Source organism: Mustela nigripes, chromosome 4, assembly GCF_022355385.1.
Source record: "Mustela nigripes isolate SB6536 chromosome 4, MUSNIG.SB6536, whole genome shotgun sequence".
Classification (NCBI taxonomy): Eukaryota; Metazoa; Chordata; class Mammalia; order Carnivora; family Mustelidae; genus Mustela; species Mustela nigripes.
Window position 1 is genome coordinate 76,218,306 of NC_081560.1, and position 14,612 is coordinate 76,232,917.

The 14,612-nt window shown below is 39.5% G+C and overlaps 1 protein-coding gene across 2 annotated transcripts in view; it reads right to left on the minus strand.

Moving 5' to 3' along the window:
- GRM3 (glutamate metabotropic receptor 3) overlaps positions 1-14,612 on the minus strand; it is a 226,577-nt gene that overhangs the window by 70,949 nt on the left and 141,016 nt on the right. For both annotated transcript variants that reach the window (XM_059396940.1, XM_059396941.1), the window contains exon 3: positions 5,541-6,396. In XM_059396940.1, coding sequence (XP_059252923.1) covers positions 5,541-6,396 — 856 coding nt within the window. The remainder of the gene's footprint in view (positions 1-5,540; positions 6,397-14,612) is intronic.

Sequence of the window (14,612 nt, forward strand, 5' to 3'; positions counted from 1 at the left end):
ATTGTAAACATAAGAACAAGGCTGCACCATCCCCACCAGGCTCCAGGTCTCTGATCTCAGCAGTCTGCCTCCTTGCTGACACCAAGAGATGAGTGTACCTCACCTCAAGACCTTCCACCTCCCCCCAAAAAAAAGAAAAAAGAAAAAAAACAAGCAACCAACCAAATGAGCAAGAACAACAAAAACTGTCATTGTTGTGTGTCCTATTATCAGTCCTATTAGGACCACAAGTCCAGCATAAGAGTTGACCCCTTTGCTTGCAAGTAAAACCCTGGGAGATATGTCCAGTGAGCTGGAAATTTCTTCTGGGCTTACCTTAAGATACATAATAATTTTCTAATTCAAAATGAAAACTTAGAACACAGAGACTAGGGCAAGACCCTAATACTGCAGGCCCTGATCATCCTGCTTCTATACTTGAGTGGCTCTAGGAAGCAGGGACTGCATTGCTCCTGTTCACTGCTGTGTCCCCAGGTCCCAGCATGAAGTCTAATCACATCTGTGGAATGAATGACTACCACGTGACGTATTTCATTATGTGATCTTGGATATATTTCCTATTGTGCCAAGTTCTCAGTTTTTCCCTTAAACATTCTAGCCCACCCACCCCAGCGAATCACACAGAGGAATGCTATGAGTGTTGTTTCCAAGAGAATGCCTCCTCAACAGTGGATGTGTCTTGGAGCACCCCTGGCAGTATGTTCAGTAAGTGGGAGCTCTTCCTTTTTTCTTTTGAATTGGGTATACTCCGGTTTCCACATCATTCTGACAGTTGAGTTCACTTTTATGTGGTTCAGTAAGTGAAGATAATAATACTGACATTCTGAATTTCCACCTCTGTCAATTGAGAGGTAGGGGCGAGTTCATCTTTGGGGAAGGCCTTTTGTCACTCAGTGATTTTATTCTCCTCCACTTTCTGGAATTGGTCTCCGAATAAAAAGAGATTGCACTGTACTGTGAACACACAGCAGAGAGTGATATTGCATGGCTGTGGATGTTTAATATCCCTCTCTACTTCATCTCTTTCTAACTCACTTGGTAGTTTAAGCTTTCCTTTTACATGACTAGCACATGGAATTCATTCAAAGTCAATTATGAAGAGTCAAATGTCAACGAACAATTCGCATTTAAATATTTCTTTCAGAATTCTGGATGATATGGCCCTTTCAGATGGAAATCACTTTACTAACAACAAAAAAGAGCTTTGAAAAAAATTTTTTAATATCCTAAGGTTTAGATTCTAAGGCTCAGCTAACAAAGTGTGGGTGTTTTATGAACCATCTCAGCTCCAACTAATTGGAGAAGTGGCCCGGGAGCATTAAAGGAATCATAAGAAAGAGCCCAGAAAGAAACATATTTCAAACTTAACTGTTGACTGTCTTGCCTTCCTTCAGTCAACATACCATTAAGTTCTAATATATGTCAGAAATGATGTTGGGTATTTGGCCTTAAAGACCTCAACATCCCAGGGTCCTTGGTGAAAGCAGCCTCAGACCCGGTGACTGGATTTCAGTCTTTGTTCCTGCCACTAACCAGATGATGACCTTGGGCAAATCACTGTGAGTTTTGGGGCTTCATCTGTAAAACAGAGATGGATAACAGAGCCAGAGCTATTGCTGTTAGGTTTTAAATTGATCTTAAATACAATGATAGGACAGTGTTTAAGTAAAGGACAGTGTTTGAGTAAATGCAAGCCATTCTAGAAGTCATATACTTTGTTGAAATTCACTTGTTAGTGAACACAGTATATACATTAAATTTTTATAAAAAGAATATTATAAATCTATTGATTGTTTTTCTCATTCCTTATTCCTTCAGTAAACATTTATATAATGCCCACTCTATACCAGATGCTGTGTATTTGAGATCAGAGATGAAACATACGTTCTCTGCCTTAAAAAAGCTCACAATGTAGTAGTGGAGACCGAGAAGGAAATATGAGTTTGGGTGTCAAGTGATATTCGTAACCAACAAATACTGAGCACCCATTATGCTTGAGCTCTGTCAGTGAAAAAACTGATAACAGTTTCTGTTTTCATGGCGTTTATATTCAAGTATGAAGATCAAACAGTGGAGAATATACATGAAAATAAATGAGGTGGTATAAGAGAAAAGGGGAAAAAATCACTGTGTATAAAAGAAGTAGAGCAGCTTAGAGAGAAATAGGGATGCCTGTGGTGGGGTAGCGGCGGTGAATTACAACTTCCAGAAGGATTGCCTGGTGGGTCTCTGAAAAGCTAACATTAAAGTAAAGGCCCGAAGGAAGTAAGGGAACTGACTAGCCATAGAGATATCTGGGGATTGGGCATTACAGATGGCTAGAGCTGCCAGTGGAAAGAGCCCTGACTTTGGAAACAAGGATGGCTGGAGTGAAGGGAGGCAGGGGGAATGAAAGGTCATGACAGGAGAGCAAGAAGGACAGGGAAGAAGTGGATCCGGGAAGACATCTGTAGGGCATTGCAAAGACTTTTTGACTTTTAGTTTTGGGTGAAATGGGGAACTCTCCAAGGGTTTGTGAGTAGAGAGGTGACTTGCTCTGATTTAAGTTTTAAAAGGGCATCCTGGCTGCTGTGGAGAGAATGGATTGTGGAGGCTGGGCTGGAGAGGGGCCAGAGTGAATCAGTTAGGAGGCTGTTGTAGAACTGTAGCCTAGAGATGGCTTGGTGGCTAGGACCAGGGTGGTAGCAATGGAGACCGAGTGAGTGAAGGTACTAGTTAGGGTAGATGGGGACGGGGGAGAGGTTCTAGGTGAAGGAAACACACATACACATTACATGTACATCTCATGTACAGAAGATACAAGGACAAAAGTAAAGGTATGATGTACTTGGGGAACTGCAAGTAGTCTTATGGAAGGAAGGGTGAATATAGGGTGCATAGCAAGAGGTAGATAGTGGTTAGAACCTATGACGGGAGAGCTCACTCTTCTGAAGAATGTTTTACAAACTATAGTTCTGCAAAAATCTCTTTTTGTAAAAGGAATATCAAACTGGGTTAACTCCAAGGATACTCATGTTGGCCAGTGCTGGAACTAGCTAGTAGGAACGTACTGAGGAACCAGAGTATTTTAATTTATGTAGTTAAAAGTCTCAGGAGGCTTAGCTTTTCCATCCTGTAATGAGTAGAGCCCTTAGGAGGTTGGGTGCAACTGTCCTTTGTCAGAACAATCTTTGAGTAAATGCGCTAAGTACAAGCAGATGTCTGGAAGAGGACTTTTTTAACCCATTTGAGCAAAGATTGTTTGCTGTTTACTATTGTACTTAGTCCATTGGGTCAATATTCAAATTAGAAAAACAGAGATACTATTTCAGAAAAAAAATGTAAAACAAAACCTACTTTTCAAGAGATAACTAGGTTAACCTTATTTTTAAAATATACATATTTAGCTCCTTTAGCATCTCAATGTCCTCTCATAGTAAGGTACTTTCTGGTCCAATTCCCACATTACTAAGCATTGTGGCAGTGGGGGCTGGTCTAAGTTCCCTGTCTTCTCTGTAGTTTCCACCTGGTTTTCACCCTTTTGTCTTCAGAGGTGGAGAATTATTGGTAATGTTGAACAAAGTGAAAAGGCTAAAATAGCACTTTGTGGTCAAGTTTACAAAGCTGAACCAAATTGTAGAATCAAAGCCAGTAATTGAACAAGACAGACAAAAAGAAGATACTTTTGTTTCATTTATCCAAATAATGGCCTTATTCCTTCACTTTTCTTTGCCATTTAAGACTCAGTCTGGGAAATGAAGGAAAATATTTGGTTATATAAAATACCTTGCAAGGGCTCTCTGAAATATAAGAACTCCCTCTATAGTAGCTGCTGATGAGCAGATAGATTTGTATATTTGCATACTGAGGAGTGAGGGATGGACTAGAATAATAAAGTTAATGAATATATGTAGGGAATAAAGATCAATAATAAACTCGAGGGTAGTGAGAAGTGGGTAGGGAGGCTGCTTATCTTATTTATCTGTAAGACTTAAGTGCATTGTAGGTGGTATTTACAGATACCTGTGAAATTCATTTATATTTAGAGCAAAGATACTATTTTTTACTAATTCTGTGGTCCATTCTTATTTTTTGGATATGTCAGTGGAAACTGATCTGGGATTTTGAGATAAATGGTGATTTGATATTATATATAAAATATATATTTGTTATTTCTATATGGAATGCACTTGTGGGAATACAGGGCATAGAAAGAGTTTAATCTTTGCCACTTATAAACAGTCATTCCAATGGTAAGAGACATCTCTAGTAGATGAATAAGAGAAAATATTGACATAACTGATTTCTACTACTTTTGGCTCCCTCTAGGTAGAATGAGGAAAAGATGTGCAAAACGCAGGCAGATAAATTTGTTCTTATTTTCAAGGCTGGTTTAGGAATTAGAATTTTGGAGTAGGAACCAATGGGCATAAGTCCTACCAGTGATTTTTTTAGGTCATATGACTGCCAAGTGATCCTATAGAGGAGATGTGAGAACTGCCACTTACTCCAATAACAGGATGATTTGAACATGCAAATTTTCATGTCTTGGGGGAGAAACCAATTGAAACAGACTATGTAGATTTGAATGATGCCCTAATGGCATGGGAGATGATTATTAGCAATTTAGGCAAATGAAAGCATTTTATCATTGTAATATTTTCTGGCATCAAGTTTTTTTGTGCTCTATAATATTACTTACCATTAATGATTTGGGGGTAAAGCTAAAGTCCTCCGAACCAGCACTTTAATGTATCACATGTGCCTTCTTAGAGAATGCAAACCTAAAAATGTTGTGCTTTTTATGCTACTAATGCACTGAAATGCAATGCTATCTTTAGAAATGCTTTACCATATTTAGAATCAAATGAAGAGAAAACAAAAGCCACTTCAAATACACCTTTGCCTATTCACTATTCTATTGGAATGACTTCCATCAGCCTTTAATTTGTTTATACTCAGGCTCCCAGAAAAAGTTTCATTTCATCACATCATTTGAGAAAATCTACAATTCTTAATGTTGACATGGAAATGTTTCTGTATATAATTAAACTAAAATGCCTGGAAATCACCATGGTCTGAGTATTTTTCCCTTTTTTGCCCCTAATTAAGCTCTGTGAAAACAGTGACTTTTTTCTCTCATCCACTGTGAAAGTTATGAGATTCTTTTGCTCAAATCACCCACAAGGAAGGCTTGGAAGTTCATGTTCCTTAGAGAGTTGCCAGTTCTGCTAAAGAAGATTAAATGCCCATATCACACATGTCATACCCCATAGCTAACAAGAAAGAGAGCAAATGTAGCGTGGCCCACATACAGGCAGCTACCACAGATCACCCTAGTCTAGGGAGCCTTTCAATTTCATGTAGTGTATCAGCGAAGATATTCACTCAAAAATAAGTAAGAACATCATGGCCATCATATTGCATCTTGAAATATTTAACAGTGTGAACCCTTTTTGTGGCCCCGAAACAAAGATTTCTGGGTCAGGGACAGAGTATTTGATTCCTATTTGATACCACCTGTTTACCCCACAGAAGATGAGTAAAGGCTCCTCACTTACCTGTGAAGTTGATTTTCAGCAAATAGTCCTTGTACAACTTCTTCCCGTCCAGAATCTTCATAGCGTCGCAAAGCTTGGTGGTGTTGGGACAGAGGGTGCGCTGCATTTTGTGTAGGGCATGAGCCATGGCGTACACAGCGTTCACCACAAACATGATCTTGGATTCTTGCTCGTAGTTGCTGTTGTCGATGGCCAGGTGCTTGTCGCACATGCGCCGGTGGTTCCGCTTGTTCTGGAGGCTGCACTGGAACTTCTGCTCCCAGAAGTCCCGGAACCAGGGGTTCCGGTGGTTGTTGTAGGGGTTGAGGCTCTGGAAGTAGCGGTCGAACTGGCGGACGGGGTGTGAGGCCAGCTCCAGCGTGATGGCGCCGTAGGCCACGTGCTCGCTGCCCTTGACGATGCTCTCCTGTGCTCCCCAGCCGTCGCTGGCCACCCAGGTGAATGAGGCATTGGCGCGGCTGGCGGCGGCGATGAGTTCACGCGAGTCATCGCTGCGCATGAAGAGCACGACGACGCGTGCATTGGGCTTCTGCAGCAGCTCGCGGATCACGCTGTCGTAGGACTTGCGGATGTTGGAGCGACCCACCTTCTCCGCTGTGGCGATGCAGATGTTGCGCTGGCGGGCTTCCTGCTCGAAGGCCTCGATCCCTGTCTCCCCGTAGTCACCCTCCGAGGCTACTGTGGACACATAGGTCCAGTTGAAGAAACGCAAGATCTCGGCCATGGCTTTGGCCTGGTAGAAGTCAGGGGGCACGGTCCTGGCAAAGTAATCATAGCGCGACTTGTCACTGAGTTTGGCGCTGGTAGACGCGTAGCTTATCTGAGGGATCTGGAAGAGCCTCAGCAAGTTTGCCACCTGAGTGGGTGGGGCGTGGGGGAGGGGAGGAAGGGAGAAGAACTTGTTTTAGAAACCTGGAGGTAAATGGACATGAAAAATGAGTAATACCAGACTGTTGACCCAGCTTCCTTTTCACCTCTAGATCACTGAAGTTTTCTTAGCACATCACCAGATACTTCCCTGGATACTGTGTTTTGGTTATCAGGGAGCAGGTTTCAAGCAGGTAGTTTATGCTTTGGGAAAGGGCATTAGGAGAGAAATGAGAAGGGCAGTCCTCCCTTTCTCCCAGACTTTAGGCTAGTCCCCAGGTTACGATGAGCCCTGTTCAGGTGTCTTCTGTGTGGTTCTTTTAAGTTTCTGGAGTCTTGCTATATAGCCCAGTCAGGCAATGAACTACAGGGGATTGGCCAAACTGGTTTTTAGAAAACTTGGCTGTGGTTGTATAGAGAGCCTGGGTGTTGTCTGATTCTCACTTCCCCCTCTTTTGCTAAAAAAAGGCAATCTCTGAAAGAGTTTAATTTGGGAACCTTATGCCACATGGACAGTCCAAATTAGACATTTATTATCTAGGGTAAGAAAAAAAATTCGTTTTGGTCCACTCCAAATTTTGGGCATATGCTTTTCTCAACTTCTAAAAAGATTGGCCAACATTTTCTTTGCTTTCTTTTTCCTTTTGAATTGTTGTTTCTGTTTGGGCTGTGTGAAAAGAAAGCATAAAAATGCAATTTTTATGGCATTTTTAATTAAAAAGCAAATAGGAAATACTAAAGACCTTATCAAGAAAGAACCACCTACTTCAAAATTTTAAAGCTTTAAATAAAGAATTTAAATTTGTTATAATTCACCTACCGGTAATATTTAACTATTTTTATTTTTTGCATAATAAAAAAGGAAAGTGATACTAGCATATCAAAGAGCATTTTATGCATTGAATATTTGCATAAATATTATCTTAAAATATTTACAAACATTGTATGTATACCTAATAATTTTGTTTTATTTTATCTTGAATACTTTGCGTGCTCCAAACCCTTCTATCTCTTTACTGACTTCAGCTAAGTTATATAATATTCTAATTGTACTTTAATCAGAAACAACACTGAGTATTCTGATATACTCTATGAGTACTTTGAAATTTTCCTTCTAGAAATTGTGGTTTCAGGTTTACATTTGACATGTAGGAAGCACAGCTTGAAAAAGGCAGCTGTTAGCAAAGAGCACAAGTAACATAAAACAACTGACACCTGAGTCCCGATTAATCATCATTTCATCTGGCAAAGGAAACCAGCAGCCAAGTTCATACACAGTCACACAGCATGTTCCTGAAGATCTGTCCTGCTATTAAAACCAACACTTGATAGCCCAGAGTTATCAAAAATGTTTTCTGTATCTTTTCAAATCTTGGTACGTCTTCCTTAACTACATAGAGAACAGGTAGAAAATATGGCACTTGCCATGTAAAACAAAGCAAATTTAAGACCTAAATCTTTCTTGAATTTTTTAAATATCCTATGATATGGATGAATTTGGGGGCTCAGAGGTAAGTGGCTGGGTAGCTGGGTAGCTGAAGGCTTTATGCCATTTATTTCTTCTTTCATCAGTAGCACAGACCCTGAACACAATGGCCTACACTGTTTCATCTGAACATAGGAGTATCGCTTGTTTACTTAGCCTGATAGATGTGGGAATAAGCAAGTACTGTCATTACTTCTAGACTGATGATCTGGCTTCCTTTGGATTTATGTACAAGAAGAGAGAGCCCAGCTCATACAAAGGCTTGGCTTGGTAATGGTGTTTCTGGGTGGCACTGGAGAAACTGTCTTCTCTTAATGCTATAGTTTATTCTCATCTTCAAGTTACATTCTTCATGACCTTAACCCCTCAGGGAGGCAGGAATAAAAGGACTTGAAAAATGCCCAGAGATATTATTTTCTGGCAGCTAGGAGCCAAGTGAAAGATCCTAAGCTGCCAAAACTTTCTTCTCCCAGAGGGGTACAAGTAATGAGAAGTTGCTTAAGAAAAGAGTTCTTGTCTGTTGACTGATAAGATCCTGTGGCTTCATGTCTACCTCTCCAGGAAGTCTGAAAACAATTTTCAGACAAGGTAGGCTGTACAATAGAAGGAACCATGCGTAGAATAATGGATGTGGAAAAGATTCCCTGCACTGGGAAGGGCCACAATGAGGTGTAGCACGTTGGGGAGGATGGTGGGCTAGAATAAAACTGTGATCATTACAATTATTATAATTATTCATATCATGTGACTATGAATCTGAAGGGTGAATCACAGAAAGACATCCAGGTGGGGAGAATAGGAGAGAAGAACACAAGTGATGTTGAGGCTTGGATTGTCTGTTGTTAGTAGGTGTTTTCTTACTGACATAAAAACTTGAAAGTAGGATTGGGGAAAATCCAGACAGTTGTCAACTGGATGTTTCCTATCTCATTTGTCTCAAAACTGGGCATCTGAGGCATTCCTGACTTACTTTACTGGCCATATGGTTTCTCTGAGAAAGCATGAAGGAATAAGGGGAACTCCTACACTGGACATCATTTTAAAAGTAAAAGAAGAACCATTGTAGGATGGGGATGTAATGTGAAATTTTGAGAGAAAGTTATTCAGTTATATTATTAGCAGGAGTGGAGGAAGGAAAACCAGAATCAAGTTACATGTGCTTTAGCAAAAAAATGATTTAAAAGTAGAGGTACACTTCTCATGGCCAGAGACTCTAAAAAGGAACATAGGTTAAGAGAAATAGAAAGACTTAAAAATAACTCCAACCATATACAATCATTGCAAAAAAAAAAACCCAGAAAAGACAAGACCTTCAAAGAACCACTGGGTTAGCCTGTATGGGGGCATTTGATTGGTAACAGTACTAGTGACAAGGGATGGGTGCTAGAGGTGTGCCGGGTCCTCGGGCATCCCCATAGATAGCGTAAAAGATGGGAATTAACCCAGGAGAAGTAGTGGGACTAAAACACAAAATGTGAAAATGGAACTAAGTGATTGTTTTTTCTGTTTTGTGTTTAAATTATGCTTCAGCAAAAGACTTGGTGAGAAGGGAGAATCATTGGCTGGGGAAGGTGGTCCTAGAATGTGAAAGAAAAGACCTTGTTCTGTCCCTCTGTCATCCTCTATCTCTCCAGTGAGAATGTGTCCTAACCTGGAGATGGTAATACAATTATATGAAGATGTTATCTCACATCAGTGTGGGAGAGAAGACCAAACAGAAACCCATAATCATGTTATTTGAGTTTGCTTCCAGTTCTGAGTTCAGGAAGAAATAGTAGATGAATCTGTGGAATCACCATCAGTAATCTTTGAGAAATCAATAATGGGAGGACTGTCAGAAGGTTAAAAAGGAAGGAGGAAGGGAAAATTCAGAAAAAATAAAGAGTGAATAAATCAGTTAGCAGGATATATTTTGATAACTCTGTAGAGTGTTTTTTTGTTTGTTTGTTTGTTTTATTTTGTTTTGATTTTTGATTAGAGGTCATGCAAGAGCTTAGAAAGACACAGCACCAATTCATAAAGAATGGATTTCACTAGAGAACATCTCAGCATTAGTTGAACAATTTAGGGAAAAAGTGTAGCCCTGGAGGACTGTGACTTCCATAAGGCATCAGTGACATTACTAGGACTCTTGTGGAAAAGAGAATGTGATAGGAACTGGATGAGAAAGTTGAATATATTCTAAGACAGTAGTTTGAAATAAAGTCTGTGTGAGGTGGTCAAGTCAGGTTAAATTTTTATCAGACTTTGGGCAAAAAAATGTAAGTAAGCTACAAGATCTTTACATTTTAGAACTGGAAGGAACCATGAAGATGATCTAAGCCTTTTGTTTTATAGGTGAGGAAGCTGAAGCTCACAGGGTGAAGTGACTTTCCAGAATTTATACAGCCAATAAACAGAAGAGCTAAGATGAGATCCAATTTCTTGATTTCTCCCAAAGGACTAGACTCTCTCTGGCAATAAGATGATATGACATAGAAAGAGATGTAAATTTCTGGATTCAAGTTAAAGTGACAAAAGTGAACAAAGAAGAAGAAAACTTGGGGGAAAATGAGGTTACAAATGCTAAGTTGCAGTTCAGCACCAGAAGTCCACGGGGAGCTAAAGTCAAAGATGGATTTTTGAGGGGTCTACCCCCTTTTTAGATACCAGTTCACAATTCCTCAAGAGTGTACAGGGATGAACTATCCCATAGTCCCTATTTTCAGAATTACTATTTGTGGACTGCCCTATTTGGAAGCCTTTTAAAGATCTTTCATATTTTTAATAGTCCTCATATTTTGGTACAAGCTAGCATTCTAGTTGTTATAGATGTATTATCTAGCTTAACTCTCATAACAATCTATGCAGCAGATACTACCATTAGCCTGTGGTACAGATTAAGAAACCGAGAAGCAGTTTCTCTGGATCTTACTAAAGAGCCCATAGGATTTGTCACTGCGGTCACCTTCCCAGACTCAGTCCGTTCTCAATCCAAGCCCTGCACCTCTGTCATATGTGAATCTTCTCACTACACTATGGCAGATATATATTTCAAGTTATAACATGTTTGTCTATTTAAAAATTTCTGGTGGCATAAACTCCTTGATTTGAGGGCCATGAGTAATCAGTCCTTGTTATCAAAAGTATATATATATATATATTTTTTTTTCATTTTTCAGCCTATATTTTCCTGTGGCTATGTGAGCATTTGCTTTCTGATTGACCATCTTCAGAGATAACAGCAGTTGTCTGAGAATCCACTGGGAAATTTTAACTGTGAAGTTGAAAGCTTCAAGCTATAAATATCATGATCATGTTCGGCTTCATGATTTATGTGAGAAATACAATGACCTTATGGCAAAGCCTGTTATTTTCAGGGGCTGGAGAGGCTGCACACAGATTTAATGGAACTCTTTCCCCTATGTGGTGTGTATTAGAGTTTGATATTCAGTGTTTGCACACCTTGGAGTATTCATTTTCTGGCTGGTTTGAATTTATGTAGGACTAGCCATTGCCAGGTTTTCATTGTAACCTGTTAAGTGATAAATATATTATTGATCCTGTTGGCTAAAGGAGAAACATTTAGGATCCTGGGATGCTAGTCCTGACCACATACTATTATGCACATTGCAGATGATATGGTCTAAAATGAAGATTTCTTGTATTATTCTCATTTTTGTAGTTGCAAGCTGGAGTTATTTAGGATTGGCATTACCTGCAGTAGTTGTCCAAAAAAACCATTGTTGCATGTTGTTGAACATCTGACACTGTTGTTGAACATCTGACACTGTTTTCCCATTCTTGTCCCTTCCGGAGGAGCTCGGTTCCATGTAGTTTCCTCAATGTGTTATGTTCTGGGTCTGTGCATAAAGTTTACTGCAAATGATGTTCTCAAATCTACATTCTTTTTCACATAATGTTCATTCTGCTTAAAACGACCTTTACCACTTGTCTGCTTGGCGAATCCATTCAAGGACCCCGTCTCTGGGAAACCTTTCTTTATGCCTCACCTCAAGCTGAGTTGGTGCCTGTTATCTGAGACTCTTGTCCTCCATTATGTATTTTCTTCATGGCACATATCAAAGTATAATAGTGATTTCTAATTGCTAATTCCTCTACTGGAATGAGAATTCTTAAGGACAGGGGATGTGTAAAGTTAATTTCTGTTTCCTCGGTGTCTTGCACAATAAAGAGGTGCTCCATAATGTTTGTTAAGTGAATGAACTGATGAATGAGTTAGTAGTTTGTTTCTCTCCCATGTAATCTTTTCTATTACAAGCATAGATTTCTGTGGGAAAAAAATAGCTGGCTACCAGCAGGCAATGTAAAGATACTCTCAAACACTATTGATAAATGATTTGCTCTGCAATGTGGATCTTTCACTAATTATGTTCATTCCACTAAAATGAGATGACACATTAGACATGGAATTGGCTTAGACATTTAGGAATCTGAAGCAAAGGTTTTCATACTATAAAAACTGATTTCTTCAAATTATCTCTGTGTCACTAACTAGGAGTATACAAAAGGAAGTCAATATGATATCAACTGGATTGGGCCACTGAACCAATTCCTTTTGGGCTAGAAAACTGTCTTTTCATTCTAAGGGAAGCAAACTAAGAGCCTTATCCATGAAACCTTAGTTCTTGAACATCATACACCAAAGTAGGAATCCTGTAAATGTATATCTAAGGCAGGCTTCAACAAATGAACTGATAGTAAGGTCTGCTGGTAAGGTAAGGTTTTTCTAGAGACAAGTGCTTCCTGTACAAGATACATAAGCAGCCAAACCCCAGAGCTGTCCTTATAGTTGCTACTTCTTTCTTGGGATGTTTAAAGCTTTACTTTTCCAATAATCAGCTGATTGTGGATGGATACTACTGTAGTCATTGAAACCGTCCTTATGTTGGGAATTTTGAGTTAAAGACAAATTTATTTGGAAGTTTTACTTCTAACATTTTTTTAGCTAGTCAGAGGGACTCTTTTTAGGATTCCAGGTGTCATGCTTCATTTCAACGATGTTCCGGTCATGAGAATGAAAAAGTATGAATTATGGGGAAGAGCTCAGGTAGTCTTTTCTTTGAGGTTGTGAAAAGGGAATATGAATAGGAAACTTCAGGCCCATTTGAGCCCGCCCATCAGTCCTGTGGTCACCTTTCCCACTTAGGATATCCATGATGTACCCATTTGAAACACAAGCTTTCTGCCTTCTGTGATGGCACAATGCCAGGTTTTTTTTTTTTTTTTTTTTCAACAGAAGACGAAAAGGGGTGTACAGATTTAGAATCTGGTAGAAACAGATTACCTACTCAAAAGATTGCCCATTCACAAGGATGCTTTTCAGCACTTTCATTGTCATTGGCTTCTGAGGCTGTGCTAATATATTAAAAGGAATGACAATGACTGATTTTTATGTGGATCTGTACTTACCTAAGAGTTCCAGATGGTGAGAGGTATCAAATGCTTACTTTCCCAGAGAAGTGCGGTCTACGGCGCTGAAGTATATACATTTGAAAAATAACGCCTTATGGCTGTCCTGAGAGGAGATTCAATAGTAGACTCCATGGGTTTGCCTTTGTATCCTTTGCTATTCATCTATCTCTTTGGGTCTGTTTTCTAAGAATAAGTCTATAACTTTAATTGTTTTATCACATGTGCAGTGCTGAAAGCTTTGTTTCATTCTTTTAATTACATGATTATATATAAGTCTGGAAGAGAAACAGTGAGTGCTGCACTTTGAACCATCTGCTACCTCATAACACATGTTATTACATAAAGCAGATTCTAAAAGTTGTGATGGTAAGAGACCTTAGTGACCCCTCTATTCCAAAGGATAAAGTTGCACTGTTAAGTACAAAATCCCGGATTGGCTTGTATTTTAAACTGCAACTGGAGGTGGTGTAGAGTTGAAAAACTGCCTGAGGAATTGAAGCTGTTCACATCACATGAGTTATCTGCCCATAAAGGATGCCAATCATATTGGAAAGGATTAGTCTTTTTTTTTTTGGACCACACTACCTGTAGCACATCTGGGAACATTTTGTATGGAAACAGTTGACTGCAGCCCATGTCTGAAGGCCAGAGATTAATCTGGATTTAGGAAATCACATAATAGAGTGTAGCAAATGCCAGTTTACTCAGTATAATCTGCAAAAGTCACTACCTCTTACATGCTGTGGCCACACTAGGCAAAGGTTCATATTGCCTTTCCCATTCAACAGCATGACTCAATCCCCATGATTCTGTATAGACAGTCCAGACAAAGGATTCCTTATTCATGGCAAAAAACTTACAGAAATGGCTTGAAGCTAACCTGATTTTTAACCTGATATCTAACCTCCTGAAATCACTGCACTCAGCACCTGTGGTTTGCAACCTAGACAGTAATACACTTTAATTTTCTTCATTTGTGACAAAGGGGTTTATGAATAGAAAGTTTATCCATTTTGACATCTCATAACTGAAATGATATGCAGACCACATAGGATCCCTTAAATCACATTTTTTTTTTTTTTTTGGGAGACTAGCATTATAAGACATGTCAGGTTTCTCATCATGACAGTGGCACTCTGCATTGGGCAGGTGTCTATCTTCTGCCCTTACTAACAAGGCACTATCTCAGCAATAACTTTGTTTCCACTCTGACTTGGGAAGTACTCAAAAAAAGAACCAGAAGGCATTTGCTCACAGAATCATCTGCATCTGATTTTTGCTCCCTTTTCCCTCCGTGAGTTTAT